This window comes from Budorcas taxicolor, chromosome 17 (genome assembly GCF_023091745.1).
Source record: "Budorcas taxicolor isolate Tak-1 chromosome 17, Takin1.1, whole genome shotgun sequence".
NCBI classification, from domain to species: Eukaryota; Metazoa; Chordata; class Mammalia; order Artiodactyla; family Bovidae; genus Budorcas; species Budorcas taxicolor.
Window position 1 is genome coordinate 68,564,163 of NC_068926.1, and position 27,542 is coordinate 68,591,704.

The window sequence follows — 27,542 nt, forward strand, 5'->3', positions numbered from 1 at the left end:
CGATTAGTCAGCAGTTGTTTAAGGCCCGGGTCCCTCCCCCCTAGTGTTCCCGCCGGCCTCCGTTTTCCTCCAAGGTAGTCTCTTCAGAGACGGTCCCTAGAACCAGCGGGCGTAACCATTCCCCAAACGACCCGGCGTCGACCGGAGAATCACTCCGACTCGTCCCCGAGATCCGCTCACCCGCCGCGCCCGCCCCCGCGGTGGTTTTTTGGGCCGCTCAGCACATCCGGGGCTCTTTAGAGAGAATTAGGACTAGCGAGGCGGGCGCGAAGGACGGGAAGCGGCGGGTCATTCCGCCTTCCCCCTCCCCCGTGGCGGGGCCCGATGGTAGCGCCTGAGGTTGCGGGTCCCGCGCCTGCGCAGTGCGGCGTCTAGAGGACCAGCGAGAGGGAGACGGACGTTGAGAGAACGAGAAGGAAGGAGAGAAAATGGCGTCCACGGGTGAGTGTGGTGGGACTGCGGTCGCGCCGGCGACGGCAGGGACGCCCAGATTGGGGGCCGCTCGTCCTTGGGGATGGCAGGGACGACTGAGTGGGCTTTCCCGAGAAGGGTGTGAGGTACCCGCCGCGGTCTGAGAAGCTCGACGGCCGGCGTCTCCCTCCGCTCCTTCCCCTCCCCCCACCGGGCAGGCCGGCTCTGGAACCTTCCGGCGCCCCCGGCGCGCGGGGGGCTGGAGGCGGCGGGGGCGCGCGGGGCCTGCCTTGGCCTCCATTGTGTGGCGGCGGTCGGGCCCCGAGATCCGGGCCGCTCGCCACGTGGGCGGGGCCTGAGGCTTCGGGGCCCCGCGTGGGGTGGGGGGGAGAGTTCGGCCAGGCCTCGGGCCCGGCACCCCGAAACTGGAGGTGGGGCGGGCGGCGGCTCGAGAAGCGGCAGGCCCGCGTCTTTCTGACTCTGCTCACCACAACTCCATTTCCAGGCCCGCAGCCTGGGCCCGAGGCCGACTCTGCCTCTCCGGGAAGCCCGGGGTGGGGGGGAGGAGCAAATAAACAAAAAAAGGCTTCGCGGACTTGTGAGCCTAGGGGCGCCGACCTGTGAGCCGGAGCCCCGTCGTCCTTAAAGCCGGGTCGGCTGGCACGTCGTCCAGGGCAGCCGAATTGCTTCTCTCGGCGGGTTCCAGCCCCCACGCCGAACTTCTGCCCGACTGGGCTTTAAACGGAGCGCCCCCGCCCCACGCTCCGCTTTACAACTACCCAGTCAGCTGCTGCTTAAAGTTGTGTTTTTAAACCATTATTAGGCCTTCTTTCCGCCACAAAAAGCAATTAAGCGGCTTCCCAGGGCCATTTTTCATCAAACGCGGAGGGAGGCCTGTTGTATAATGAGGCCAACCCGGTTCGCAAGGCCAGGAATCCACCACCGACAGATATTTCTTGGCCATTTTGATTTAGGAGAAACAAAAGGCCTCGGTCGGCGTTTGAATTATGCTTAAGTAATCGTCTCGCACGTTTATTCGCTTAGGTTAAGCCGAGAGGCTTGTTTATTTCGTGGTCTGACAGAAGAGAGCGGAAGGAGGCGCGGACTGGACTTTGAAAGAAAGCCCGGGGTGGGATCTGGAATTTGGTGGGTAGGGTGGTCCTTACCGCCCCGGGGTGTGTGAGAGAGTAGCCTAAACGCGAGCTGCAGTTTGCAGTCCGTGCACTAACTGCGGTTGTGGATCGGGTGGGGAGATTTTTGCCTCTGGGGTTCTTCTTAGGCAGCCTGACTCCAGGCCTTGGAGGCAATTAGAGGAGAGGGAAGATGGGAAAAGCTTTGGGTCCTTCCGAGTTTTAATCCGAAAAGGGTCCAGAATCAAGCAAGGGCAAGACAGCTTTGTGGTCTGTACACAAGCAGGTGGTAGATGCTGGCTGTTAGTGCCAGGGTACAGAGTGCCCCTGGAGGAAAGGACTCTGAAACAACCACAGTCCAAGACACCTTCTGGTGGGGAATGGTTTCCTCAGAGCCCTTTCCTCCTCCCTCTTCCCTGCAGTGTTAGGAATTTGCAAGGGGAAGTGCTGCTCTCCCTTCGCCGTGAAAGTTTGGGGAGTACACGTGTGTGTATTAGAGTGTGTGTGTGTGTGTGTGTGTGGACATGCCAGTTTTTCGTTCTCCTTTGCTCAAGCTCTGTGTACTGGTGACCGCCGCATACTGTATTAGAATTGCAGTTGTGGTTTATGTAGACGTGCAGCAGGTCTGACGGGGGTCCTCTGAGGGAATCCTTAACTTACCTGGGCTTCAGTGTCCTGTCGTTCAAGATGACCGGCTTAGGCTAGACGTTTGAAGAGCTTTTTGAACCCTTAGTTTCTGATGTTACAGCTCTCACGGCGTTGTCCTGAAGTGACTTTCTTTAACTTATGATGTAGTCTGAAGCTCTAACTCTCAACAGTTCCAATCGTGACTGCCTGAAGTTTCTAAAAGCCATCACATTGGGCAATATTCTTAGCTTTTCTTCCTCCTTATTTGGCATATTTAGAAAAGTACCTAAAGTATATGTCCACTTTAGCAAAGAAACTGCCAAGTAACCACCATGCAGACCAAGAAATAGAATATTGCTAGCACTCTGGGTTGGGAATATCCCCAAGAGGAGAACATGGCAACCCACTGCAGTAATCTTGCCTGGAGAATCCCATGGACAGAGGAGCCTGGTGGGCTACAGTCCAAAGGGGCGCAAAGAGTCTAACACGACTGAAGCGACTTGGCAGAGCACTCTGGAGGCCCCCACCCATAGCCCCCTTTCTCCTCAACTTGTCCTGTGTTTTAGTGTAGTCTTCAGCTACACGTTTGGGAGTTATAACAAAAAATAACTGCTAAATAATCTGACCAGTGTGTAACTATAGATTTTTGAGGCCATATAAAGGTTTTTACGCTGTAGGAAGAAAAAAAAGTTCTCGTGAAGCACATTTACTACCTCCCCTAGCCCAACAGTGTGGGGCTAAATAAATCAGCTGGTTTCCCATTGATGTGAGATCATTGGTTGTTCCTTGTCAGCTTTGGCAATTTTATGTTTTACATAACTGTTGTTGTGTAAAAGTTCTCCTGCAAACATCGAACTTACATGTCAGTGATATGGAACCATTCCTCACACAGAAGCCTCAGTACAATATAGGTTGAAATATTTGATTTTTGGTGTTTCATTGGTATGTTTATTTTTTAACTAAAACGTGAAAGAGGTGATTTGAATTTTTATATGTCACATACAGAGCTGAGACTGTCTTGAACAAATCGATTTACTCATTATACATAGCCTTTGGTGGTTGATTGATAATGTTGATGATTCAGGGTTCTGAGTTAAGGGTGTAGAGGAAGGAAAGTGGTCAAGTTATGTGTAGAGGTGAAAAATGAGCCAAGTTAAAGAGATGGATTCAGCAGAATGCTCTAGGGGCAGGCCAGGTGAACTGTGAAGCAGGCTTCTGTTGGAGTGAGGTTAGAAACCCCCTCTGTGAAGAGCTGTCAGCTTTTGCTTTCAGATAAGGCACTGCTTTCTGATTGGAAAGGAAGGGCCCTTTGGTCTGCCTAAATGGCGGTATTGTCTTCTGACGTATTAATAGAATAAGACAGTAGTTCTTAGGGGGAGCAGAGAATTGGGAAGGGTTTTTTTAAAGTATATGAATGTTCACTTCAGTAGTGCCATGAAAGCTTCTTAACAATTTCATTTTCTATTTTCACTATTTTTAGACACTTTAGTGGACCAGAGGGGTTTTTTCTTTTAAGTCCCCTTTTTGTTCATTTGTAAATTTTTTTCAAAAAAAGAATATTTATTTGGCTGTGCTGGGTCTTAGTTGCGGCACATTGAATCTTCATAATGGCATGCAAACTTCTCTGTGGTTGTGGTGCACAGGCTTAGCCACCCTGTGCATGTGGGATCTTAGTTCCCAGACCAGGGACCGAACCCATGTCCTATGTTCCCAAAGGCAGATTCCTAACCACTGGACAAATTTCTCATGAAAAGAAAAATTGTAGGAAGGTTTACTTAGGACAGGGGTAGAAAAATAGTGTGTTTTTAAGGTGAAATCACTCAAGTTTTAAAAGATGGTTTTACCTAAAACCAAGCTATTCAACCAAAAGATTAAATGCTTTCTCCTCTGCCAGTTATAGGTCTTCAGTGGGATTTGTAACGCGGGTAGTTTTTAAATTATAGCTATAACCCCTCATAGGGTCAGCAAACCCTTTAGAACCCTGGTTTGCAGGATAACATGTATCATTTTCTGCCATTTCTGTTCAGCCTTCCTAGGGAATTATGGGTGGGCGGTCTAACTTGTTCAAGTGAGGGAGTGATTTTTTTTTTTAACTAGGTTTTGAGGAGATGTAGCTACTGATACAGCCATTCCAGTATTGTAGTGTTATATTCCAGTATTGCAATTGCTGTTGTCTTCCAGTATTGTTACATTGTTGTGTGCCTCCTGAGGTAAAATTTTGGGCCCTATTACATTTATCTCGTCTCCTGTTGGTTTTAGGATGATGATCATATATTTGAAATGACAGCCAATGGGTTAAGGGAGGCTTTGTAGTCATGGGAACATGCAAAGTATCTGCCAAATCAGCTGATCTTGACCTCATTAGCTAGCACTTTGTTCAAATTTTCTGAATTTAACTGGCTTAGACTTATTTTTTGGTTTGGTGTTGAGAGAGAAGAGATACTCATTTGGACCTGTGTTGTCCTGTAGGTCTTCTCAGTACGGTATTTAAAAATTCATCTTCCTGCTGCCTGAATTCCTTCCCTCCTTTTTCTTTCCTCTTTGTAAATTCTGGTTTCACACTATTTTCTCTTCTTGTTTTCTCTAGATTATAGTACATACAGCCAAGCTGCAGCCCAGCAGGGGTAAGTCAGATTTTTACAAGTGTACTTTGGGTGTGATTGGTTGCTTTTTTAGAGTACAGAGCCTCCTCTAATTGTAGAGAATTTAGTAATGGAATTTGGATGTTCTGTATTCAGTTCTTGCATTTAATTTCTCTTATAGCTACAGCGCTTATACCGCCCAGCCCACTCAAGGATATGCACAGACTACCCAGGTAATTTTTAAGATATTTATATGTGGCTGCATCCCCAAGTAAACTATTTCCATCAGCCATTAAAACAATAGCTAGCATGAATCTTTTTCAAAAATTAAGTAATGGAAAAGTATAATGTGTTTGAAATCATAAAGTGCACAGATATTTAAACTTTCACAGTGGGAGTGCTTTTGTAATGAAACCATCCTCAAACTGGGAGTTGCTAGTTCTCCTTTCCTTTCTAGTATTATTTCTCAAGTTCGGTGTTTTGCTCCATGCTTGTTCCTTCTGCATATTTTGTGTTTGTTTATTTAACTTAATTGTACAGCAGTTTTGCAGAGGAAGGTGATAATATGGCATTTTGCAGATAAAAAATTGCATTGCATAGATGTTACACCATTAGCCAGTGGTTGCTCAGTAAATGATGGGTCAGCTCTATATGGCTCCCTAACTATAGAGCTTCTGGGCTCTTTCTAGTACATGAGCCTGTTTTAAAATCTAGGCCAAAAGATACTAGAAATTAGCCACCTAGTGTTCTCAAGATCACCTCAAATTCTGAAATGGTCTGTGGCATAAAAGAATACTAATAGCTTTGTTGTGGAAAGATTCTAGGACAGGCAGAATGTGATGTCTCTAGCAGATCTTACATAACTGGCCGTTCAAATCTAGAATGTGATCTTAACTGATATCTGAAGGAACAGCTCATACCTTGCCAGGTTTTAAGTATTACTGATGTCCAAGTTCAAAATTCAGTACTCATGCTTTACTAATCTAAAGGAGACATGTAGTATTCCTCATTTTCTTTGAAGTGGTGTGACAATTTGTAAATCTTTGTCCGATGCTGAAAATCCAGTTTTCAAAATTGTCTGACAGGTTTTAGCCCCATTTTCATTTTTTTTCTCTTTTCATTTTGTTTTTCTAGCATTTGTTTCTATTTGTTAAAACTGCTACACTGGGTGCTAGCAATTATACATCTTTTCCCTCATTATGCATCATTTGAGGGCATCTTGTTAATTTCTTGTATCATTAAATTGAGATTTTTACCTGTTTGACTCAGGAACTTTTTTATAGTTTAGGAAAATACAAGTGGATTAGATAAGGGGAAACAAGCATTCATGATATTGTGATCTCTTGTCTTTTTTTTTTAAATCTTTTTATTAAAAAGCATTTTTTAAATTTTGATTTTCCAATTTAGGAACTTAGAAGTAAGTTAGTCCATTTTATTGCTAAAATGCTAGATTCATATATGAAGTTCTTGAATTCTTTTTCTTGGAGCAGGCATATGGGCAGCAAAGTTATGGAACCTATGGACAGCCCACTGATGTCAGCTATACCCAGGCTCAGACCACTGCAACCTATGGGCAGACCGCCTATGCAACTTCTTATGGACAGCCTCCCACTGGTAAGACCCTAGGAGACTTTGGGGCCACGTTACCTAGGGTGTTTGCTAAGGAACTTGTTAGTTGTGCTCTTGGGTATATATTCTAGTTGATACCTTGGCATCTGGGAATCCTTTATTCTTAGGAGGAGCTGGGTTTTTTGTTTTGTTTTTCCTTTTCCTTACATTCTCCTTGAAGGATCTCTAATAGAATGTGGGTGGGGTAAATTCCAAAGGAAAAAAGAATTTTTTTTTGAATGTATCTTGTACAGTGTATTAAATAATCTCACAACAAAATGGAGAATATATAAAAGATTGTGTTAATGCTAATACTGGGTAAGAATGAGCCTTCTTAAACCGAGCTGCTTAAAAATCGCACTGATTTTCAGATCTGTTTGCTTCATCTGATAGTGTGCCCTCTACTTTTTGTTTTGTGCTTTCCACAGTAGAAGGGACCAGTACAGGTTTGACTATCCTGCTCATTCTTGCATGGGAAATGCTTTCCATCTTGTCTAACCCTGTAATGTTAACCCTTTAGGTGTTTTCATTTGTTTAACCCTCAAACTTTTTAACATCACACACAACAAGGTTGCTAATGGAAAATTGCTTCAGGTCCCATTTGCAGATCCATGTCCTTTTTCTTTATGTGATTTTGGGAAAGATTTTGCTTTGTTTTATTTTACATTATTTTGTGTCAAGCCTTAATAATAGTTGTTCACCTTCTCAGAGGTACTTCAGATGACTACTTCCCAGCTGATTTTCCCCTGTTCCCTCAAGGATAGGTTGCATGATTAGATTTATTTAGAGGAACAGATTGCCATCCTGCATGTATTATGTTTGTCTGTTGGTTGGTTTCCAGTCCAGACATGTTTTATTCTCCTTTTAAGTATTAATGATATTATTTTAATCCATAGTATGTTTTAAATATATATGTAACAGCATTTCAGGGAGCAAAAAATAAAAAATGAACTATTTTAAGAGTTAGAATAAATTATATCCTAATACTGGGGTTGAAAGTGGAGTGTGTGAAAACTGCACAATAACTTTTTAATGTCTAACACTGTGTAACATTTCAGGAGCCCTACCTTTTCCCCACCCACCCACTCCTGTCATTACTATTGTAAGAGAATATTACTTTTCAAACTATCTTCAGTCCCCAAGTTATATATGGTCTACCAGAGTTGATAGGGAGAAACTCGCCTATGATTTATTTCATTGTGTGGCTGTGTTATGGATTTGATGGGAAGTATTTCCTAGTCTACCTAATGCATATCATTGAATAGGATGGGAAGTGTTTAAACTTTCCGTGGGTGTTGGCAACTATAGAAAAACCTGGAACTGAAATTTTGCAGTTTGTATTTTTAACACAGAATTTTGAAATTGTGAGATGAACTTTACATATTCAAGCTATTACATTTTTAATGAGATGTAATTGACATATATGACATTAGTTTCAAGTGTACAACAAAATGACTCATTGTGAGTATTGTGAATTGATCGCCACCAGTCTAGTTAGCCGGAGAAGGCAATGGCACCCCACTCGAGTACTCTTGCCTGGAAAATCCCATGGATGGAGGAGCCTGGTGGGCTGCAGTCCATGGGGTCGCTAACAGTCGGACCTGACTGAGCGACTTCACTTTCACGCGTTGGAGAAAGATATGGCAACCCACTCCAGTGTTCTTGCCTGGAGAATCCCAGGGACAGGGGGAGCCTGGTGGGCTGCCGTCTATGGGGTTGCACAAAGTCGGACATGACTGAAGCGACTTAGCAGTAGCAGCAGTAGCAATCTAGTTAGCATGAATCACCACACGTCATCCTTCCCCGCCAGCGCCACCCCCCCGCAACACACACACACACCATCCTTTTGAGGAGAACTTTTAAGATCTTCTCTCCACAGCTTCTAAGTATATAATACAGTATTGTCAGCTATGGTCACTATACTGCACTTTACTTCCCCATGACGGATTTTTTACAACTAGATGTTTTTAGCTACCTTTAACTCATTTTAAAAGCAAGTGTCATTTGAAGTTAAATAGTACAGCCTTTGGAGTCTCTGAATCATTTTATAAGAACATGATCAAGTCATTTGTAGGAAATACAGTTTCTAGGTTCTGTAGAGCTATGTATTCACTTCGTAGTTTATGGAAGACCTTTCATATCTCCCCTAATTCACCCATCAACTTTTGGAGTGTAGGAACTAAAATTAAACCTGGTGAGCAAATTGAGGCTGAACCAAACCAAATAGGATCCCAACAGTAGTAGGTATGTTCACGCAAGCTGGGCACTCTTTCACTCACCTCATTCTGCCTTTGCACATAAAAGCACAAAAAACTGGATAATTACTGGAAGAAATATATAAAAAGACTCTTTTCTAGAATATTTTAAAAGAAAACTTCATGAGGAGGAGCTATATAAATCTCAGCTTATTAATTGAAGTGGAAATACTAGACTTCAGATTGTATTGAAGTTGAACAAAAATTCTGGTGGTTTGTGTGATGTTTCTTACTCTCTTTTTTCTTAAATTCATCACCACGTGGTAGATATGTTGTCTTTTTGATATTGGTCATTTTTATTGTCATTTTCTATTAATTTTTGCTCGTTTTGCTTGGCTGCTTGTGTGGGTATTACAAGTTAATTAGATTATTAATCTCGTGTCTATTACTGTAATTTTCAGCACTACAAGGGTCTGTTGCTGGATGTTTTTGTGACATGAGTTATTGCCCTTAACGGTTTTTGTTGTTTTTTAATTGTTGTCCTTATAAATCTTAAAAATTGCTTGTCATGGAGAGGGGAAAAATCTGTGTAGGAGTAATAGGGTAGGTGGAATTAGATTCCAGTTAAATTTTAAATAAAGGAGTGCTTTATATGGTTGACATTAGGATTCTGCAAAGAAATTTTAAATTAAACAAACAGTTCAAATGAGTAACATGCCAACTCAAAAAACTTCTAGTGCTTGGGACTCCTGTTTTGTGAAATATGCTTTCATGTATGTTTCAACCCAACATATTTGAGAAGGCAGTATCTGTCTTTGTATATAATTAATTTCAGAATTGCCCTGAAATGTTTGAAGTGGAGAAGAAAGTATTCTGTGCTACAGATTGGTGACATTGTAGATTGCACAGAGGGAAATTGATTTTTTCTTTTTTTTTTTTTTTGGCTAGTAAGTTCTGTGTAGGGTGAGGACACTGTTATAACTGAAGTTTGTTATGAGTACTGAAACTTTTTTGCTTTATTGAGATTTGGATTTTTCTTCGATGGACATAAATGCTGAGTACTAGACTTGACTCTTTTGCATGGCTGACTGCTTGTTGAATAGGAATAAGGATTGCCAAGCATCAGGAAAGATTATGACACCTCTTCTAGGAAAGGGACTCAAGTTAGAAACTGCAGGTTCGGGGGTAGTCATGTTCCAAGCCCAAATTGCAGACGGAAGGGCATGGACCTCAGGAATTCCCTGGTGGTCCAGTGGTTAGGACTTGGGGCTCTCACTCCCGGGGCTTGGGTTCACTCCCTGGTTGGGGAACTAAGGACCCTGCAGCCTGCAAAGTGCAGCAAAAAGGAAGAGGAAGGATGAGGACCCCACCTGGTGTGGCAAAGGCAGGAACTAGAGAGAGACCCTAGCTTGGTCTCTGCACACCTCCAAGGACAGGTGTGTAACACTTGGTTAGGGAAATAGCAGGGAGGCTACAAAGTCCACCTCCAGTATTGCTTAGCAGGAAAAACACTCATTTGCTCATGGTAGGTAAATAAGAGAGAAATGGTGTGGATAACTTGATGACTACTAGCATCTCAAATGGTTTATGTGAAATGTAACATTAATTTTCAGTGTGTATTTTGGGAGTATTAAGGTAATTTATCAAAAAGTGAAAGAGGAAAACCTTTATTGGTCATACGTACGTAAGCAAATATAGTTTGTAGTATGTCTTTATTACTAATGTAATGCTGGTAACTGGCATTTTCTTAGTAGTTTATTACCTGAAACAATTAGTGTTTCTTAAAGAGTGTTTAATCAGTTGTTAGCATCTCACTGAAAATTAAACACATCTTCTCCACAATTTCCAGTTTCCTTAAACTTGAACTGCCCGTGATGCTTGGAGCTGAAAGCAAATAATTCCAAATGATAGGTTTTAATGCTAAACTTGTATCTGGATCCTTATTTTGCAGCTACTTTATGTCTTTTACCTTCCTTCCTGGGGCATTTTATTCCTGTTTGTAGAGATTTGGGGTATACTCAAGTAGTTAGTTGAAAAACTTGTTTAAGAAGGCCTGCTTGCAAAGCCAGTATAGAATTGGTGTCCCCTATTGAATCCCTTAAAGGTGGGGGCAAAGGGAGCCCTTTTTTCTTTATCAGCATTTTCTGTGGCCTGCTCTCTCTTCCTTTCTGTTTGGTGTGGTTTAGAGCAAAAGAGACAGTGCTTTGCTGAAAACTGAGTGTTATCAAAGAACGTAGGCTTTAAATATTGGTTTGTTGCTACTTTTACTGAAGGGGAGATATTTAAAGGGGCCAAATATCATAATATTTGAAAGTGATTTATAATTTGTTCTATTAATGAGTGTCCAGGCAGATCCCTGAGGAGCCAGAAATCTGACGTAGCTCTCCTTTGTTCCAGGATATTCAACTCCAGCTGCCCCCCAGGCATACAGTCAGCCTGTCCAAGGGTACGGCACTGGCGCTTACGACACCACCACTGCCACGGTTACGACCACCCAGGCCTCCTATGCAGCTCAGCCTGCATATGGTACTCAGCCTGCCTACCCAGCTTATGGACAGCAGCCAGCAGCCACCGCGCCCGCAAGGTAAGGCCCCCTCGCCTGCTTCTAGCGCTGGGGCCTTGGGCGTTCAGAAATGAGAGCACACCCGCCCCTTTGAGAGCACCCTTGACTTGGTTCCTTTGCAAAGCTCACTCAGATCTGCTCGGGTGTCAGCTGTTCTTCACCCAGCACAGTCACACCAGAAATGTTACTCATCTTTAAGTAGATGAGTGGTGCCATCCTGGGGCCAGAATACGGAATGTCACTGAGTGGGTTGTTTGGTTTCAGTAGAATGGGCATTTTGATATGGGGAGGTATTGTATTTACTTTGCTAAACCCAGATGAAAATAGAAGGTAGTTTCCTCACAACAGAACAACTGATAGACTTAAAGTCTGATGCTTTTACCTTTGGTTTTATTGACCCTGTAAATGGGTCATAGCTTTCTCTTTGGGAAAAAGACTGTAGTTCTCAGTTGGGGGTGGGTTGGTTGTAGAATCATGTATTTCAAGAAACAGCCACATGATCCAGTTGTCAGTTAAGGCTGTATCTATGTCCAGAGTCAGACACTGGTGACGTGGATTTCTGTATTGTGTACTGGCTTGGTAATCTAAGTACCACAGGCAAGTATGAATTCTTAACTGGGCGCCCTGCTATAGGGTGAATATTTGGGCAAACAGTTCGTACTCCATGACTGATAAGTAAACAATATTAATTATTAACAGAAGATTTCAGGTCTTTGCTTTAGACAGTGCACTTAGGTGGCTTCTGCATACAGTCTTGAAGGAACATTGAATTCTGGTTTGAAAGAAGACTTTAGGGAGTAAACACGAGATCAACTTGTAACCTAGACTTTTTGTCTGCTGTAGAGGTAAGAAATTAGCTCTGGCAAACACTCATGAGAGTACTTCTAAAACGCACAGTGAGTAATCAGAGCTACTGAGTAGTTGACATCTTTTAGACAGTCTTCAGTGGTTAGTGTTAAGCGGTTCCCCTAGGGGCCCAATTCAGTTGACTTAGAATGTTCTCAGGTGTTTGAGGTCCCATTTGATGCTCCATGGCAACAGTGTATCTAATCCATGGTGGGGTGGGGTGGGGGGTGGGGTGGGCAGGTATATGTTAGTCTTTGAATAAGTCATCGTTTTTGGTTTCTTAATTTTTCAATCCCTCACACTTTATAACAGTAATCTGTTTCCTGATCAGTGATAGCTACTCACTTTTCCCTCAGAGAGAGGGCTTGTGAACTGTCGCAGCTCTTTGGAGAAAGCAGTACTTGCACATCCCCCCTGGTCTGCCTGCTGCTTCTTGGGCTTTGCTAAAATAGCAGGCACTCCACTCTGCTACAACCCTGTTACAGACTGTGGGGTTAAGGGAGAATAGAAACCTCTTTGGTTTTTTTCCCCTTGGGATTAAGATTGGTTTTCATCACTTCACAAGGATATTTCCCAGTTCATCTGGAGCATGAGAGGATGCCATAGACTTACGTAAATGTTGTTTAACCCAGAATTTGCATTATTGTTAAAGTTTCTTGTTTGTCTTTAATAGTCCTTATTGAGAAAAGGCATTTTCTTCCTGAACAAACCACCTCCCATCCCAGATCAGTTAAATGGGCACCACAGAGTATTGTAATTGCTTCTGTAGCTGCTGAAGTGAGACGAAAGGAGCGTGCTGATGTCTCTCCCTTGGATGTGATTAAGACTCTTCCATCCTTAGTGTTCTCTTCCAGCAGGGACCGTTGGACCAGCATTGGGTTTTGATGGAGTTCACTTTACAACTGTATTTATTTCCAAGCTCAATCCTGACATTGTTTATTGCTCATAGATTATAGAGTTCTTACTCAAGAGTTTGGTGTTAAGAGAAAAGTCTCACTTTTTTATTTCTCCTTTTAGACCGCAGGATGGTAACAAACCCGCTGAGACTAGTCAACCTCAATCTAGCACAGGGGGTTACAACCAGCCCAGCCTAGGATACGGACAGAGTAACTACAGTTATCCCCAGGTACCTGGGAGCTACCCCATGCAGCCAGTCTCGGCACCACCATCCTATCCTCCTACCAGGTCAGTCTTCTCTTGCTTGCTCTTGTGGCCAGTGAGCTAGTGGAATAAGAGAGCAGATTTTTTTCAGGCTGTTGACCAGCTTGCTTTTGCTTCCTCAGGTGAACTGTGTTACCTCACTCCCAGGGATAAACCTGACCACATAATCTACATTAAAACCTCAGTCAAAAACACTTCTAAATATCAGTACATTTTTGCCACTTTTTTTTTTTTTTAATTTCTTCAGATGAGAAACAGTGGCATGAAAGCAGATAAAGAGAACATGGAAGTCACATTTTCCAGGTGCAGTTGAGATGGGTCAAGTTGCAGGGCATTATTTTTTCAAAAAGAAAGTTTACCTTAATCATTTTATGTTTAACTTAAAGATCCATTTTTACACCAGTCTTTATGGCTAAGCCAAGGCCTTTCTTTTTGACTTAAAGAGTTTATTGTTCTGCCTTTTGTCTTAATTAGCCACACCAGCAACTACAGTGTCCAGTTTTGGTTTCTTTAAAGTAGAGGAAAAACAGGTTGTCTCAGATTTATTTTTTTGTTGCATTTTCAAATGAACTGTCTGAATTGTGTCCTCTAGTGTTAACTTGGTTTTGATAGAATTAACATTGCCCCTTTTTGTATTCATTTCATTGGCTTATGTATAAGCAAGCACAGCTGACTGGTAAGTGTCTCTGTACAGCTTGGAGCAGAAGGGGGCAGGGTTCGAGCAGTTCCTCCCAAGGGCCCACCCACACCTGTCACGTTGAGAGCACTGAATCTGGCAAGTTGAATAGGTGCACTTGGTGTGAAGAGAGGCTTTTGAGTCCTTAAAGCTTCCCAGGGGCTTCTCTGGTGGCTCAAACAGTGAAGAATATGCCTGCAATGCAGGAGACCCGGGTTTGATCTCTGGGTCTGGAAGATCCCCCTGAAGAAGGGAATGGCAGCCTACTTCAGTATTCTTGCCTGGAGAATCCCATGGACAGAGAAGCCTGGTGGGCTACAGTCCATGGGGTTGCAGAGAGCTGGACGCGTTTGCGCAAATAACGTTTTACGGCTGTTGTAAGGGAGGTACAGATACTTAAAATCATTGTAGTTAGAATTAAAATTGTATTATGCGTTGTGTTGTTTTTCACTGTCATGGTTCATCTAAAGTTTAATATTTCAAGCTTTATTTCTGTGTAAGAGTATCTTTGGTTAGTTTCCCTTCCCTTTAGTTGACATATATGAAGGTGAATATCAGTCTGATACTCATTTTTCATACAGTACCTTGAGTCTGATGTTTCCTTGTCCATCTTCTCCTTATTAATGCCCAGATTCATAGACGATCAGGCATGTCTGGAAGTCAGGAACTATATACACACCAAAGCAACTTGAAACTTACGCTCAGGAAAAAAGTGGCCACCCAAACACACATCAGGTGGCCTTGTACCTTCAGAAAACGAGCCGTCACTCCAGGGGATGATGTGGGCAGGCAGCCTGGGGACTGAGCACCATACCGGGCTGCCTCACTTCTCTCGGTGCCGTTTCCTGGGTCAGCCTCCCTGGGAGCACAGTCTTCCCTTAATACAGGAAGCATCTAGGCTCCCAAACGTGCCTTGAGTTTGGTTGAGAATAACTATTGTTCTGATGAGCGCGTGTGCCTGTGTGTGTGTGTGCTCAGTCATGTCCCACTCTTTGCGACCCCATGGCCCTGCCAGGCTCCTCTGTCCGTAGGATTTCCCAGGCAAGAGTGCGAGAGCGGCTTGCCGTCTCTTCTGCAGGGGACCCTCCTGACCCAGGGATCGAACCTGTGTCTCCTGCATTGGCAGGTGGAGCCTCCCAACCCTCCACTGCCACGCCACCTGGGAAGCCCTGTTTCAGTAAAGGTGGGGGTGGTAAAGGGGGAGACTCTTAATTAAGGTTGTACATTTTATAGACGGGTTCGTTTTGTGTGTGTGTGTGTGTGTTGTATAATACCCTCTCCTATTCAGAACTTGACTCTAAATACAAAAATACTTTGCTCATTTTAAGTTCAGTGTGTTAATATGTAAAAAGTAACCAGAGTTTTAAGAGTTTCTATGGCACATGCTGGGAATGTCTCCTACATTTAGGGGACCTAAAATAACAAGCCTCTCCTAACAAACTGTTTTGTTTTGTTTTTTCTCAGCTACTCCTCTACGCAGCCGACTAGTTACGATCAGAGCAGTTACTCCCAGCAGAACACCTACGGGCAGCCGAGCAGCTACGGGCAGCAGAGTAGCTATGGCCAGCAAAGCAGCTATGGGCAGCAGCCACCCACTAGTTACCCCCCCCAGACTGGATCCTACAGCCAGGCTCCAAGTCAATATAGTCAACAGAGCAGCAGCTACGGGCAGCAGAGTGAGTTGCTAAGAGAGAAAACCAAATAAGAATGGTTGTGTTTGGAGTTTCTGAAACGGGGAAACACTCCACCGCTGTGTGCTTTTGAACTCCAGGATGCATCTTGAGGGTATCATATCCTGGCTAATAATCCGGGCTTTTCTCCAGTTTAATTGTTGTTAGTATGCCTTAGGAGAAAAGAGAGTTTGTAACTGACCAGAGAAAAAGTTTCAGACTGCCAGCCCTGCTCTCTGGGGAGGTTATATGCAGTGAGTGAAGCCAGCTTTTCTTATGGCCTGCCCACCCCAGCTCATTAAGAGAGTGTGAGCAGGTAGCTATTGAAGACTCTTGCAGTTTTGATAGTTTAAAAGATACTGTATTTTGATTTTTTTTGTTCACATTCATAAGACAGAAATTTTTGTGGAATGCTTACAGTTAATTTATGTGGAAAAGTAACCAAAAATTCAAAAAGTTGTCTTCACAATTTAGTCTTTGCCTGGATTGTTGTCTTTAAAATGCACCCATGAGTATGTCTCATTATGACAGTGAGTCGTGCTTCTTGATGGAGACGACCCCTTAGCAACCCCCAAGAAACCTGACTCCATTTTTGTTTGAGTGTGGCTTAAAGACCAGTTTTTTAAGGCATCTTGGGATACAGAACCCTGTGAACTGTTGGTCAGAGTCCTGTTTTTGTTTGAGAGTGGTTTTTTCCTAGGCAAACTATATGAGATTACTTCAGCCTTTTTTGTTGAACTTTATGAAAAGCTTACTGATGGGGGACTTAATCAGATGTAAAGAAGATGATACCTCGGTTAGTGCCTTGCACTTGAGAATTCTATGATTCCAGGAGAAAGTACAACAGCAGTGGTGTAAATGCTGATCCATGGCTTACAGATGTGACTCTTTCCTCAGGTTCATTCCGACAGGACCACCCCAGTAGCATGGGTGTTTATGGGCAGGAGTCTGGAGGATTTTCCGGACCAGGAGAGAACCGGAGCATGAGTGGCCCTGATAACCGGGGCAGGGGAAGAGGGGGATTTGATCGTGGAGGCATGAGCAGAGGTGGGCGGGGAGGAGGACGCGGTGGAATGGGGTAAGAGCAAACCTTTTCTCCTTTTACCTAATTTTGTTTCATCCATAGGATTTTCAGTGGAAAGAAGGGACTGAAAGACATAGGAAATTTATTTCTGCATTTCCATGGATAGTCTGATGAGCCCAAGCCATCTTGCAAACATGGAAATGTCATCTCTGTGGCATATCTATAGAGGCAGTTTGCTTTTTTCAATGCCAGTTGACTTGGTTGGGTTGGGGAGAACAAAGAATGGTTTTGAAACTAGAGCTTTCAGTCCCCTTCCTGGTTTCCAGAGGTCAAAAGCCTCCTGGGTAATAGATTTGGGATGGAACACACACAACCCTTCTAACAACCCTAGGTGTTTGACTAATTGCTTCTGAATGATTGTCTTGAAATACGTGGTGTATATACTGCAGAAAAGGAATGCAGCTGTTTTCCACAATGTTTGTCCCCAACTTCTGTTTATACTTGGAACTGTTGAACATAATGATGAAGATCTTGGTCCCATAACCCTTGAACTATGGCCTGAGGTGCACCTGGTGTACAGAGAAGTCTAGTAGCTTTGTGCAGAGTAATGTATATAATTGTGGAATCACTCTCCCCAGTGGAGATTTTGAGAAGTCTAAATCGGTTTGACCATTTTGATGGATGGAACGACCTGGTTTAGAAAACTTTGTCTAGAGTAACATGAACCTGCTACCCCGCCCTTCCCCTCCCTCCTCCCACATCCTTTTCCCTTTCTGGTGTCTCTACTTTGATGAAGGTGAGGTGAAATGTTGGTTAACATAATCCAGAAGGCTTAGTTCTGTGTGTGTTCTGTCCCTGTATAAACTAGTGAAAAAAAGTTATGCAGAATGTTGGTATAAGTATAAATTGGATTTGGTGCCACTGTTGGTTCAAGGAAAAACTGAATATAATTTCTTTGGAAGTGTACTTCAAGATTAAATATATAATTGATTTTTAAATTTTATATTAACAAATCTGTTTACTGCTGAAATACTGGTTTAAAATACTGTTTTGCATATTCTGCATAACTTAAGTCTTTAGTGAAATCTTTATTGGAAGAAAGTCATTTTATAAGATGCAAAAATTTATGAGTAATTTTGTATAAAGTAGAATCAATCTTCTGATTTGGAGAATATCATTCCATTATAAAGGTTTCACTTCTTTACAGATGTTTTAAATAGATGTAGACACTTGAAATCACTATCATCACATCTCCAATCATTTAGACTCCTTAGTATTTTTCAATTGCAAAACCAATTTTAAGTTTACTCATTTCAATTCTCCAGAAGTAATCATTCTACTAATTTTGCTAGATTTTGCTAGTAGAGGGTGTTCCCTCTTTCTCTGAGAAGTCTCTGCTGAAGCCATAGGAAACACCGTGGCTCTCCCCACAGGCTTCTCAGCAGACTGTGACGCGGTCCGTGGGACCCTGTGGGGACAACACAAGAGCCCCCCCTCTTTTTTTTTATTGTGGTGTGGTGATGGTTTTCAGTGTCTTCTGCAGGTAAGGCACTCAATGTTGTTAACATGCCCTTTCTCATTGCCTCAGTATTTTGATATTTTCATTGGCTGTTAAACGTGGAAACTTTTTAACATGCTTTGTCGCATTTATATGCTACAGGTTACAAAGTGAGAGCCTTGTATACACTTCAATACTTAAAAAGTACCCGTACTCAGTACTCAGCCGGCAGCATAATGAAAAGTGGGACTAGACACGGTGTCCATATGGAGAGGAAAAATATACATAGAATATTTTTAACAAAATGTATTCATTGTATAAATGGAATCCTTCTGTAACTTTGGTAACTGCATACTTGTTGTTTGGTAATGAACCAGAGGAGGTACAATACTCTAGAATTGTGTAACATTAAAGTGTAAACTTTTGTGTTTAAAGAGAGAGAACATTTTATGGTGTGTACTTTTAAAAAGGAAGCAAAGCTGCATGCAACAGCTTGAAATTGTGTATTCAGGTATTAAAGGTGCAATACTGGTTAGAAAAGCTCAGGGCCTCCCACTGAGGAGCTGCCTTTTATTTAAGAGAAAAACCTAAAAGGCCCAATTCTTACTCTTCCCCTTTCAGAATACATAAGGCAGTGATTTATGCTGCCGTTGTCATTGATCTCAACTAATACGTTTATAAAGTTGCACCCCCAGTCTGTGGAGCCTTGGTGTTTGTTGTAAATTCTCCTTTCACAGCGATTGTTAAACCCCCTAGTGCCCTGAAGCGTGTGGCTTTACGCTGAAGATCGGCTGGATGCGTCCTCTGGTGTATGTCACAGGCCTCCACTGTGGTGTCTCCTGCTTTTTATAAACTGTGATTGTTAAGAAGCCCAGGGCCTCACTTGGCTCTCCCCTGGGAGAGGTTGAGGGTGCACCTTTATGAACATGAAAAGGTTCATCACAGCAGTTACCTGGCCTGCTGCTCCTCTCCACACAAGCTCTCCCTGTTTTTCACCTGATGGGGTGGGTGTTTGGGATGTATTTTTCCCCCAGTTTGCCAAGTATTGCACTATTAATACCAGCCCCTGAAATGAAAGGAATCAACCACACTGGTGTGTACAATCAGACAAGCAAGGTTGTATATAAAGGAAGTTTGAGCAAGCTGCCCTGAAGAAAGGCATAGTGACAAGATGAGAGAGATGCATTGTTTGGAGATGTGTTTAGCCAGTGCCCTTCTTCCCCACGAGCCCCCCCAAGGCTCAGAGCGGTACTGGCTTTTAAAGGGAAAGGCCTTCATTTCTTCGTTTATCCCCCCAGCAGCGCTGGAGAGCGAGGTGGCTTCAATAAGCCTGGTGGTAAGTTTTTGAGTATTACCATGGATAGTGTTTAAAAAAAAAAATACAGTCAGTTTTTAGAAAACTATAATTTTTTATTAGTTTGATAAGCGGTTTAAAAATGATCTCTACAAAAGAGACTAATGGGTACTGCCGGCACTGTCTTAGGGGTAATAAGGTTAACCTACGGTTACAAAACAAAGGGTGACTTGGAGTATTGAGCAACTGCTTCTGTAATATGGGGGAGAGTACATTTTTAAAATTTGGTTTATTTGGAGGAAAAAAAAATTGACTTAAATTTAACACTAATTTGGCACGTAAGCACTGAGAGTGTATTTGGTTAATGGTTTAAAAGCAAACTCGAGCAAAGGAGAAGCAAACCCTAGCAAACCTGCCACAGACGTTAAAGGGGCACTGCTCCATTTTAGCAGTGCGGGTCATTTTGAATTTAATGAAGCCCCATCAAATGGTGGTATAGTAGATAGCTATGTGTGTTTGTAAGGTTTGTAGCTTGCAAGACGTGCACTAATAATATTTTGTATGATCTTTCCTGGTTGGCAGGACCCATGGATGAAGGACCAGATCTTGATTTAGGTAATTTTGAATTCCTGGAGTTTATGTTGTACTTTGTAATTGAATAGCCCAGAAGCAAGTGTGTGTTGGAGTTCAGCAGCCAGGTAGATGAGTGGAATACTCTCGCTGTCAAGAGCAGTTTGGGGCTTCCTTTATCTTGAGTAAACAAAAATAAACCAAAAGTTCCGTCTCACTCTTGTTAGTAAGGCTGGTAGTTCTCTTGGCTTTGTGATGAACGCTAGCAGGCAGTAGTGAGCGTTGGTCAATCAGCCCCTATGAATACATGACAGTAACTGCCTCTCCTTTTCTCCGGAAGGCCCACCTGTAGATCCAGATGAAGACTCTGACAACAGTGCCATTTACGTGCAAGGACTGAGTGACAGTGTGACTCTCGATGATCTGGTCGACTTCTTTAAGCAGTGTGGAGTCGTTAAGGTGAGTGAGAGCACGACCTCGTGGACTGGCAGAGCTTGTAACCACAGGGCGTTTTGGAGAGAACTGACTTGGAGAGTTTCTGAAGTGGCTTGATTTTTTTCCTTCTGGACTGTCCATACATGGTTTACTCCTTAAAATACAAAAAGCAGAAAGTGAAAAATGCTGTTCTGTAGAAAAGAAATCCTAAACACGGTTTAAGCATATTTGATAACTCAGGGTCACTTTTATAAAGTTAATTGTAAGAATATTTACATGAACTTTTTGGGGGGAGGAAATACAGACTGTAATGTTTTTAAAATAACGTGTGTCCATATCCCGCAGTAGGGCTCTATGAGTACCTTTGAGGTGCCTGGTATATGTCTTCCTTTCCTAGTTTTCTCCCTTCTCACTTGAATGCTGAATTTTATCATTCCCTTTCTCTATAGATGTACCTCAATAATATTTTGTTTCACATAATTTTGAAGAATAAATAGATACAAACCCTTAAAGTTTATGTATAGTGTGGAACATGTTGTAAAGTAGAATATAGTTGTTCTGTGTTCAGTGATCATAATTCTTAAGGATGAAAATAAATACAGCAAGATAGGAAAGGGATAAAATGAGGAACAGAGCCAGTCCAAGTGCGGAATAATTTCAGAATAACAGCAGGAATAGTGAGACAGGAACTTGCCTGGCAAGCTTGAAGAAGCTGGAGTGGCTAGAAAGTTTGGTCTGAGCTACTGTGATGGTTACCAATTAGATGAGGAAAACTAAGAGAAACTGGAATTTTGAGGAGGGTCCCTAGGTCAGAATCTCAAAGTTTGGGCGTCCTGTATTTGTTTGTGGTGGTAAGTTCTATAAAGTTGCTACAGACAACTGGATTAGTGAATGCCGAGCCACCGCCCCAGAGGTGTACACACATCTCACGTAGATTGTAATCACAAATTCACAGTTCATCCTGATAAATCCTACTCGTTTTACAAAGAAAAAGGTTCAGAAGTGTGACTTGCCTGAGTTGGTGTTCAGATTTGTCCCACTAGTCCCAGAGCTAGAACTTGTACAGAATGCCGCCCCCGACCTCCCAGCGTCCGGCCTCCGGTCGCTTCTAGGCGAGCAGGAACGGGAGGGAAGGGCATTGTCTTCCTCTGCTGGGAACATGTGCATCTGGCCACACATTTTTCACTTTCTGTTCGTTGCCACAAATAACCAAAGAAAGTGCCACGAGTATTGATTTTGGAGTGACAAATACTTGAATCCACGAATAATGAGAACTGACTATACCCAGGTGTAGACCTGCTGGTTCTTAAGGTGTGTGTGGTGGTTCACCTCAAAGTACCATCTGGCCGACCAGTGTAGACTCTTCACTGCACATCCACCACAGCCTCACCAGGAAGCACGTGTTTGGTTTTTTAAACTTTTAGTAATCTGGTAGAGGAAGATGGAAATGCCGTTTGTTTTCCCTTGATGGTTGATGATGTTACAATGGCATCCTGTCTTCTTTGAAATGCCCGTCTGTGTCTCACACGCACTTTTCACTGGGCTGTCTCTCACTTGTTGGTTTATATGTGGTTCTTTATATTGTCTGAATGCTAATCTCTGTCTTTGTTGCGAATACAAGTCTTCTGCTCTGTGGCTCAGTTTTGAAAGGGCGGACTGGGAGATCGTACCACTCTGCTTGCAGGGTCTTCGTTCCCCGGCCAGGGGCTGAACCTACGCCCTTGGCAGTGAAAGCAGAGTCCTAACCTCTGGACCACCAGGGAGTTCCTGAGGCTCAACCTTTTTTACTCATTTTCTTTTGATGAATAGGAATTCTTAATGTCTTCAGTCATTACCTTACTGGGTTGTGTCTTTATGTTTTTTACCTGCAAGGCCTTTCATTCCACCACATCTTTGTGAAAGGCCTGCCTTTTCCCTGGTGGCATATAGTGCTGTCACTCAGGAGGCCCCTACCTGGCTCTGTTTCTTGGCTCCATATATACTTTCTGTTGATCTGTGTGATCCAGTGCTAGCAGCTCTGCTAATTACTCTTTGCTAAATCTTGATCTCTAGTAAGGCAGACTCTTGTTTCATTCTTTTTACTTCTTGCACTCCTATCCATACATTTTCGAACCAATTTATGAAGTTTCTTAAAAACCCCAGTTGGGGGCCTTCCCTGGTAGTTGGGGTGGTTAGGGACTCCATGCTCTCTGCAGAGGCAAAAGTGGTACGGTCCCTGGTCGAGGAACTGAGATCCTGCGTGCTTTGTGGTGCAGCCGGCGACCACACACACACACACGGTGTTTCCTGGATCTATAAGAATTGGAGAATTGACATATTTATGACAGACACTGAGGGCTTTCCTCCCATCCCCCATTAACCCTCTATTTGTCTATTAGGCCTTTGGTGAAGCCTAGCTCCTTAAAAGTTTTGCAGGTTTTTATTAATTTTTTTCATTAATGGGCTGTTTTGGAATGGATTTTGTGATCCATCTATATAAAAAGTTGGTAAATCATAAACTTCCTACTTGTGGATTATATAGTATATTGTCTATTTGGGTATGTAGGATTTATTCCTAGTTAAGAAAGTAGTGTTTACTATCAAGTTTGTAAAATTAAAGATTTTAAAATTATATAACCCATCATTCATACCACTATTTTGTCACATTTCCTGTCTTTATATGCCCTTTATAAAAACATAGGTATCAGTACCTGTATTATTATAAGTTACTTCTTTTAAGCTCTATATATATTTTCATGTATCACTAGATACAAAATGTGTATATCCTAAAGAGTTTGGGCATATGCACATGTAATGAAAAAATACATGAAGCCATATTCTTGTGTAGTGTGGCTCCTGAACTCAGCCTGTCTGCATCTGGTGTTGAACTGGGAAGCTAGTTCTGTTGTGTTTCTGGAGGGAACACCGGCTGTGGTTGAGCTTGAGGTGGTCGAGTCCTCTCTGCACACTCACAGTCCTGTGTGTTGTGTTTAACGATTGAAGGACAGTCCTGCTGTGTGTGTGGTGTGTCTCACGGGTGGCCTGACTGCACCCTAAGAGGTGGCTGCTAACTGGGCGCCCGTGATACGGCCCTTAGGGTGTTGGGGCAGGTACAGGCCATAGGAAGAGGAGGCTGGGGAACAAATGGGACACGATTTAAAACTGTGGGCCTATTTTGGTTTTATGTTAAAGTCATTTAAGTGTACATAGTTGTGGTAGCTACTTTGGAAAGAACCACCGATAGTCCCACCATTCCTCTGAAAACTAGTATTTCTGGTCATAGCTTAATTATGCTCTTTTATGCCTAGATGAACAAGAGGACTGGACAACCCATGATCCATATTTACTTGGACAAGGAAACAGGAAAGCCCAAAGGCGATGCTACAGTGTCTTATGAAGACCCACCAACTGCCAAAACTGCCGTCGAGTGGTTTGATGGTAGGAGCCCCGGCCCTCCTGGCTCTGCCTCCTCGGGGCACACGGAGGCTCTGGGAGCGAGTGTGGCGAGGGTCACCTTGTAGGTAAAGGCCTTGTGCTCGAGTATGTCCTTGTGTTAGAATGATTTTCTCTTAATGTGGCTCTAGGGGCCAGGGGCAGATAGGCTGTCCCTCTGTGCAGCCACAGGGTGTGCAGGAAGGAGGACTCAAGAGTCGGAGGAGCAAGGAGGCCCTCTCTGCTTCTGGAGGAGCACTGGGGGTGTCCAGGAGGCGGCTTGCCTGCTCCCCTCAGCCACACGAGGGCCAGGCGCTGACCTGGGGTTAAGAGATCCCTTATTTTCAGTCATTCTCATTCAGATCCACTTGCTTCTCTAAGAACAGATGTTGAGAGGTGCAGAAAGCCCCACAGACCTCTCAGCTGTGCACATTTGCAGCTATTATGTGTGTGTGTGTGTATATATATATAATGACTTTGATGTTGATCCTGGAATTTCAGTTCTCACAAAACCAACTTGAAAGTGTCAGCAAGTTCTATCTCCTCTCAGCCACTTCCTGCTCTCCTTCTCATCCTATTAAGGCTTTTCTGGCCTCGCCTGTAAAAATCTCAGGGAAGATTGTGGGAAGACACTGATGCAGTGGGAATGGTTGAGTTAGATAACGGGGTGCAGTTGGTGAAAAAGGAGTTGTGTAACCTTACCTGATCCCCTCAAGGGGAGCAGGAGTTGGATGCTGGGAGTGAGGAGTGTTCTCATCTCTTTTTCTAGGCAAAGATTTCCAAGGGAGCAAACTTAAAGTGTCTCTTGCTCGGAAGAAGCCGCCCATGAACAGCATGCGGGGCGGGATGCCGCCGCGCGAGGGCAGGGGGATGCCGCCGCCGCTCCGAGGAGGTATTTACTGGCGCGCTCTGGGCTCCGCTCTGCCACTCTGAATGTTCTCGGTGCCCTTGTCTGTGAGGAGCTTGGTCTCTAGAGTGAGAGCAGACCCCTTAGGAGTACGGACAAGGCGTGTAGACTCAACGCTAGCATTGAGCACTGACAGCAGAGGGGGAGGGGCTGATGGGGCGGAGGCTGGGAGCCCTGGGAGCCAGGCTGCTGCGGGTCGGCCCTTGGGCTGCCTTTTGTTTCTCCTGCTTTGGTCCTTCACATGTGAGGAGGCCTGTCCTCCAGCTATAAGGACAGACCACAGAGACACAGAGCTGTGCCCAAAGAGGTGGTTTGCTGTTTCTTTACTACAGGTCCAGGGGGCCCAGGAGGTCCTGGAGGACCCATGGGGCGCATGGGAGGCCGTGGAGGAGACAGAGGCGGCTTCCCACCAAGAGGGCCCCGCGGTTCCCGGGGGAACCCGTCTGGAGGAGGAAACGTCCAGCACCGAGCTGGAGACTGGCAGTGCCCCAACCCGTATGTACTCACCCCTGCTCCCATCCTGGAGAGGCCTGCCTGTGGGCTTCCTTTGTCCAGAGCAGCCTGACCCTGGCCCTGCTGTGGGGTGGGCGGCCCCATCAGTCTTACCAGCTGCCCTGGTGCCTTCGGGAGACGGCCACACAGTCCATGGGACTCAGGCCCACCTGCACGTGCTTGTCCAGACACTCGGCCGGATCAGACCCTGGTCCTGTGCTGTGCTGCCTGAGGCTGCGGCTGCAAAGCCGTTTTCTGTAGTCAGATCCTCTGAGTGGAGTTGGACCTGGACTCGGTGTTTGTGGTGGTTTCTGCTCAGGCCTGGCTTGTTTGGTAAGTGATTCCGTTGTGATATAATTTTATTTATGCAGGGGCTGTGGAAACCAGAACTTCGCCTGGAGAACAGAGTGCAACCAGTGTAAGGCCCCAAAGCCTGAAGGCTTCCTCCCACCACCTTTCCCGCCCCCGGGTAGGTACCCACAGCTTCTTGGCACTGAACCGCTAATTAGCTCCATGGGCTTGGTAACCAGGGTCAGGTTGGTTTCAGCAGGCGCAGCCCTGACCTGGGGCGCTGTCAGTTCTGCACTTGACCTTTGAACAACACAGGGGCACTGACCCTCTGTGCAGTTAAAAAAGGTCCCCTTAAATTTCACCATCCGCCCTCCACTGCCGTGTTTGTGGTTCCACATCCTCAGATGCTACAGACTGCAGGTTGGGTAGTACTGTACTTCATATTTTGCGGTGGGGGAAAATCAGTGTGTAAGTGGGCCCCCGAGCATTTCAAACCTTTGTCAAAGGGTCACCTGTGGTCCCAGCGTCAGTTCTGAACTGTGACCTGGTGTGCAGCAAGGGAAGCGCTGGCCCGGCTCTCCGAGCGAGGCCTCTGCGCTCAGCGTTCTGTCCTGGCACTGAGTGTCCTCTCCTGCGCTGTCCCCTCAGGCGGTGACCGCGGCAGAGGTGGCCCTGGAGGCATGCGGGGAGGAAGAGGTGGCCTCATGGACCGCGGGGGTCCCGGTGGAATGTTCAGAGGCGGCCGTGGTGGAGACAGAGGTGGCTTCCGTGGCGGCCGGGGCATGGACCGCGGTGGCTTTGGTGGTGGAAGACGAGGTGGCCCTGGGGGACCCCCTGGACCACTGATGGAACAGATGGGAGGACGACGAGGCGGGCGAGGAGGACCTGGAAAGATGGATAAGTACGTGGGGGTGAACCCGCTGGGGGGCCTGGGCCGTCAGCCCCTTCCTCCGGAACAGGTCTTACCAGCCCCAGCCCCGGGCGAGGGTGGGTGGCCGCCCCTTCCCCTCTCCCACCCCATCCTAACCCACCTTCCCTTCTGCTGGGCAGAGGCGAGCACCGTCAGGAGCGCAGAGACCGGCCCTACTAGACGCAGAGACCCGCAGAGCTGCATTGACTACCAGATTTATTTTTTAAGCCAGAAAATGTTTTAAATTTATAATTCCATATTTATAATGTTGGCCACAACATTATGATTATTCCTTGTCTGTACTTTAGTATTTTTCACCATTTGTGAAGAAACATTAAAACAAGTTAAATGGTAGTGTGCTGAGTTTTTTTTTCTTATTTTAAAGATGGTTGTTTAAGACTAAACAATGGGAACCCCTTGTGAGCATGCTCAGTATCATTGTGGAGAACCAAGAGGGCCTCTAACTGTAACAATGTTCATGGTTGTGATTTTTTTTTTTTAAATAAAATTACAAATGTTTATAAACAGTCACCCTTCTCCGCCTCTGTTCTACATCCACCACATGCCTACTTGGACGTGACCCCCGACACTCGGGATGCCCGGGTCTCTGCTTGTTCAGGTGTCCTGACCTCCCTCCCCAGGTGCCAGCCCCCTCCCTAGGTGCCAGCCCCTCCCTGGGGGTCTCACCCGGCTCCCTCCCCCACCCCATTCTCAGAGGGGAAGCGTCCCCCTGTCCTCATGGACTCCTTTCCCGCAGACCTCAGCCCAGACTATCTCCACCAAGACCCAGTCCCGGCTTCTCGCTGCCCCCCTCACCCAGCGAGGCCACCTTGGCTGTTCTCGGAGACCCCCCGAGAGGCCCCTGGGACCTGAGCTGCCCCCTCAGCCTGCCTCCCTGCGGTCCCACCACGTGGGCCAGCGTGTCCCTGCCAGAGGCCAGGATGCCCCCCCGAGGCCCAAACACCCAAGATGCCGCCGGGCTCCTGCACTCTGCCAGGCGCTGCCCCAGCACGTCCAGCTCCGTGGGTCAGCGCCCTGCGGGGCTGAGGGGGTGCCTCAGAGCCTGTGCTCTCACACACACACGCATCCTGGGCCTCAGAGCCTGTGCTCACGCACACACATCCTGGAGCTAAACGCCGGTGCCCGTCGCCTCCCCAGCCCGCAGCCAGCTCTGCTGCAGGACAGCCACCAAGTGTGACCCGTCTTGGGGCTGAAGCTGCCCTGGGTGCCCGCCGCACCTC

At 45.1% G+C, this 27,542-nt stretch overlaps 1 protein-coding gene across 4 annotated transcripts; it reads left to right on the forward strand.

The window, feature by feature from the left end:
- The first annotated feature begins 198 nt into the window (after nucleotides 1-198).
- On the forward strand, nucleotides 199-26,832 carry EWSR1 (EWS RNA binding protein 1). 4 transcript variants are annotated; one of them, XM_052654555.1, is made up of 17 exons: nucleotides 199-441; nucleotides 4,756-4,792; nucleotides 4,932-4,983; nucleotides 6,238-6,364; nucleotides 10,951-11,137; nucleotides 12,980-13,147; nucleotides 15,264-15,475; nucleotides 16,367-16,547; nucleotides 19,290-19,327; nucleotides 19,868-19,900; nucleotides 20,196-20,314; nucleotides 23,578-23,707; nucleotides 24,471-24,593; nucleotides 24,941-25,103; nucleotides 25,472-25,569; nucleotides 26,040-26,292; nucleotides 26,442-26,832. In XM_052654555.1, the coding sequence occupies exons 1-17, from the start codon at nucleotides 429-431 to the stop codon at nucleotides 26,479-26,481; spliced, it is 1,974 nt and encodes a 657-aa protein (XP_052510515.1). In that variant the 5' UTR covers nucleotides 199-428; the 3' UTR covers nucleotides 26,482-26,832. The 4 variants fall into 4 exon arrangements, with proteins under 4 accessions (XP_052510515.1, XP_052510517.1, XP_052510518.1 ...); XM_052654557.1 differs by having other exon boundaries at nucleotides 200-441; nucleotides 19,293-19,327; XM_052654556.1 differs by having other exon boundaries at nucleotides 204-441; nucleotides 6,241-6,364.
- The last annotated feature ends 710 nt before the right edge of the window (nucleotides 26,833-27,542 follow it).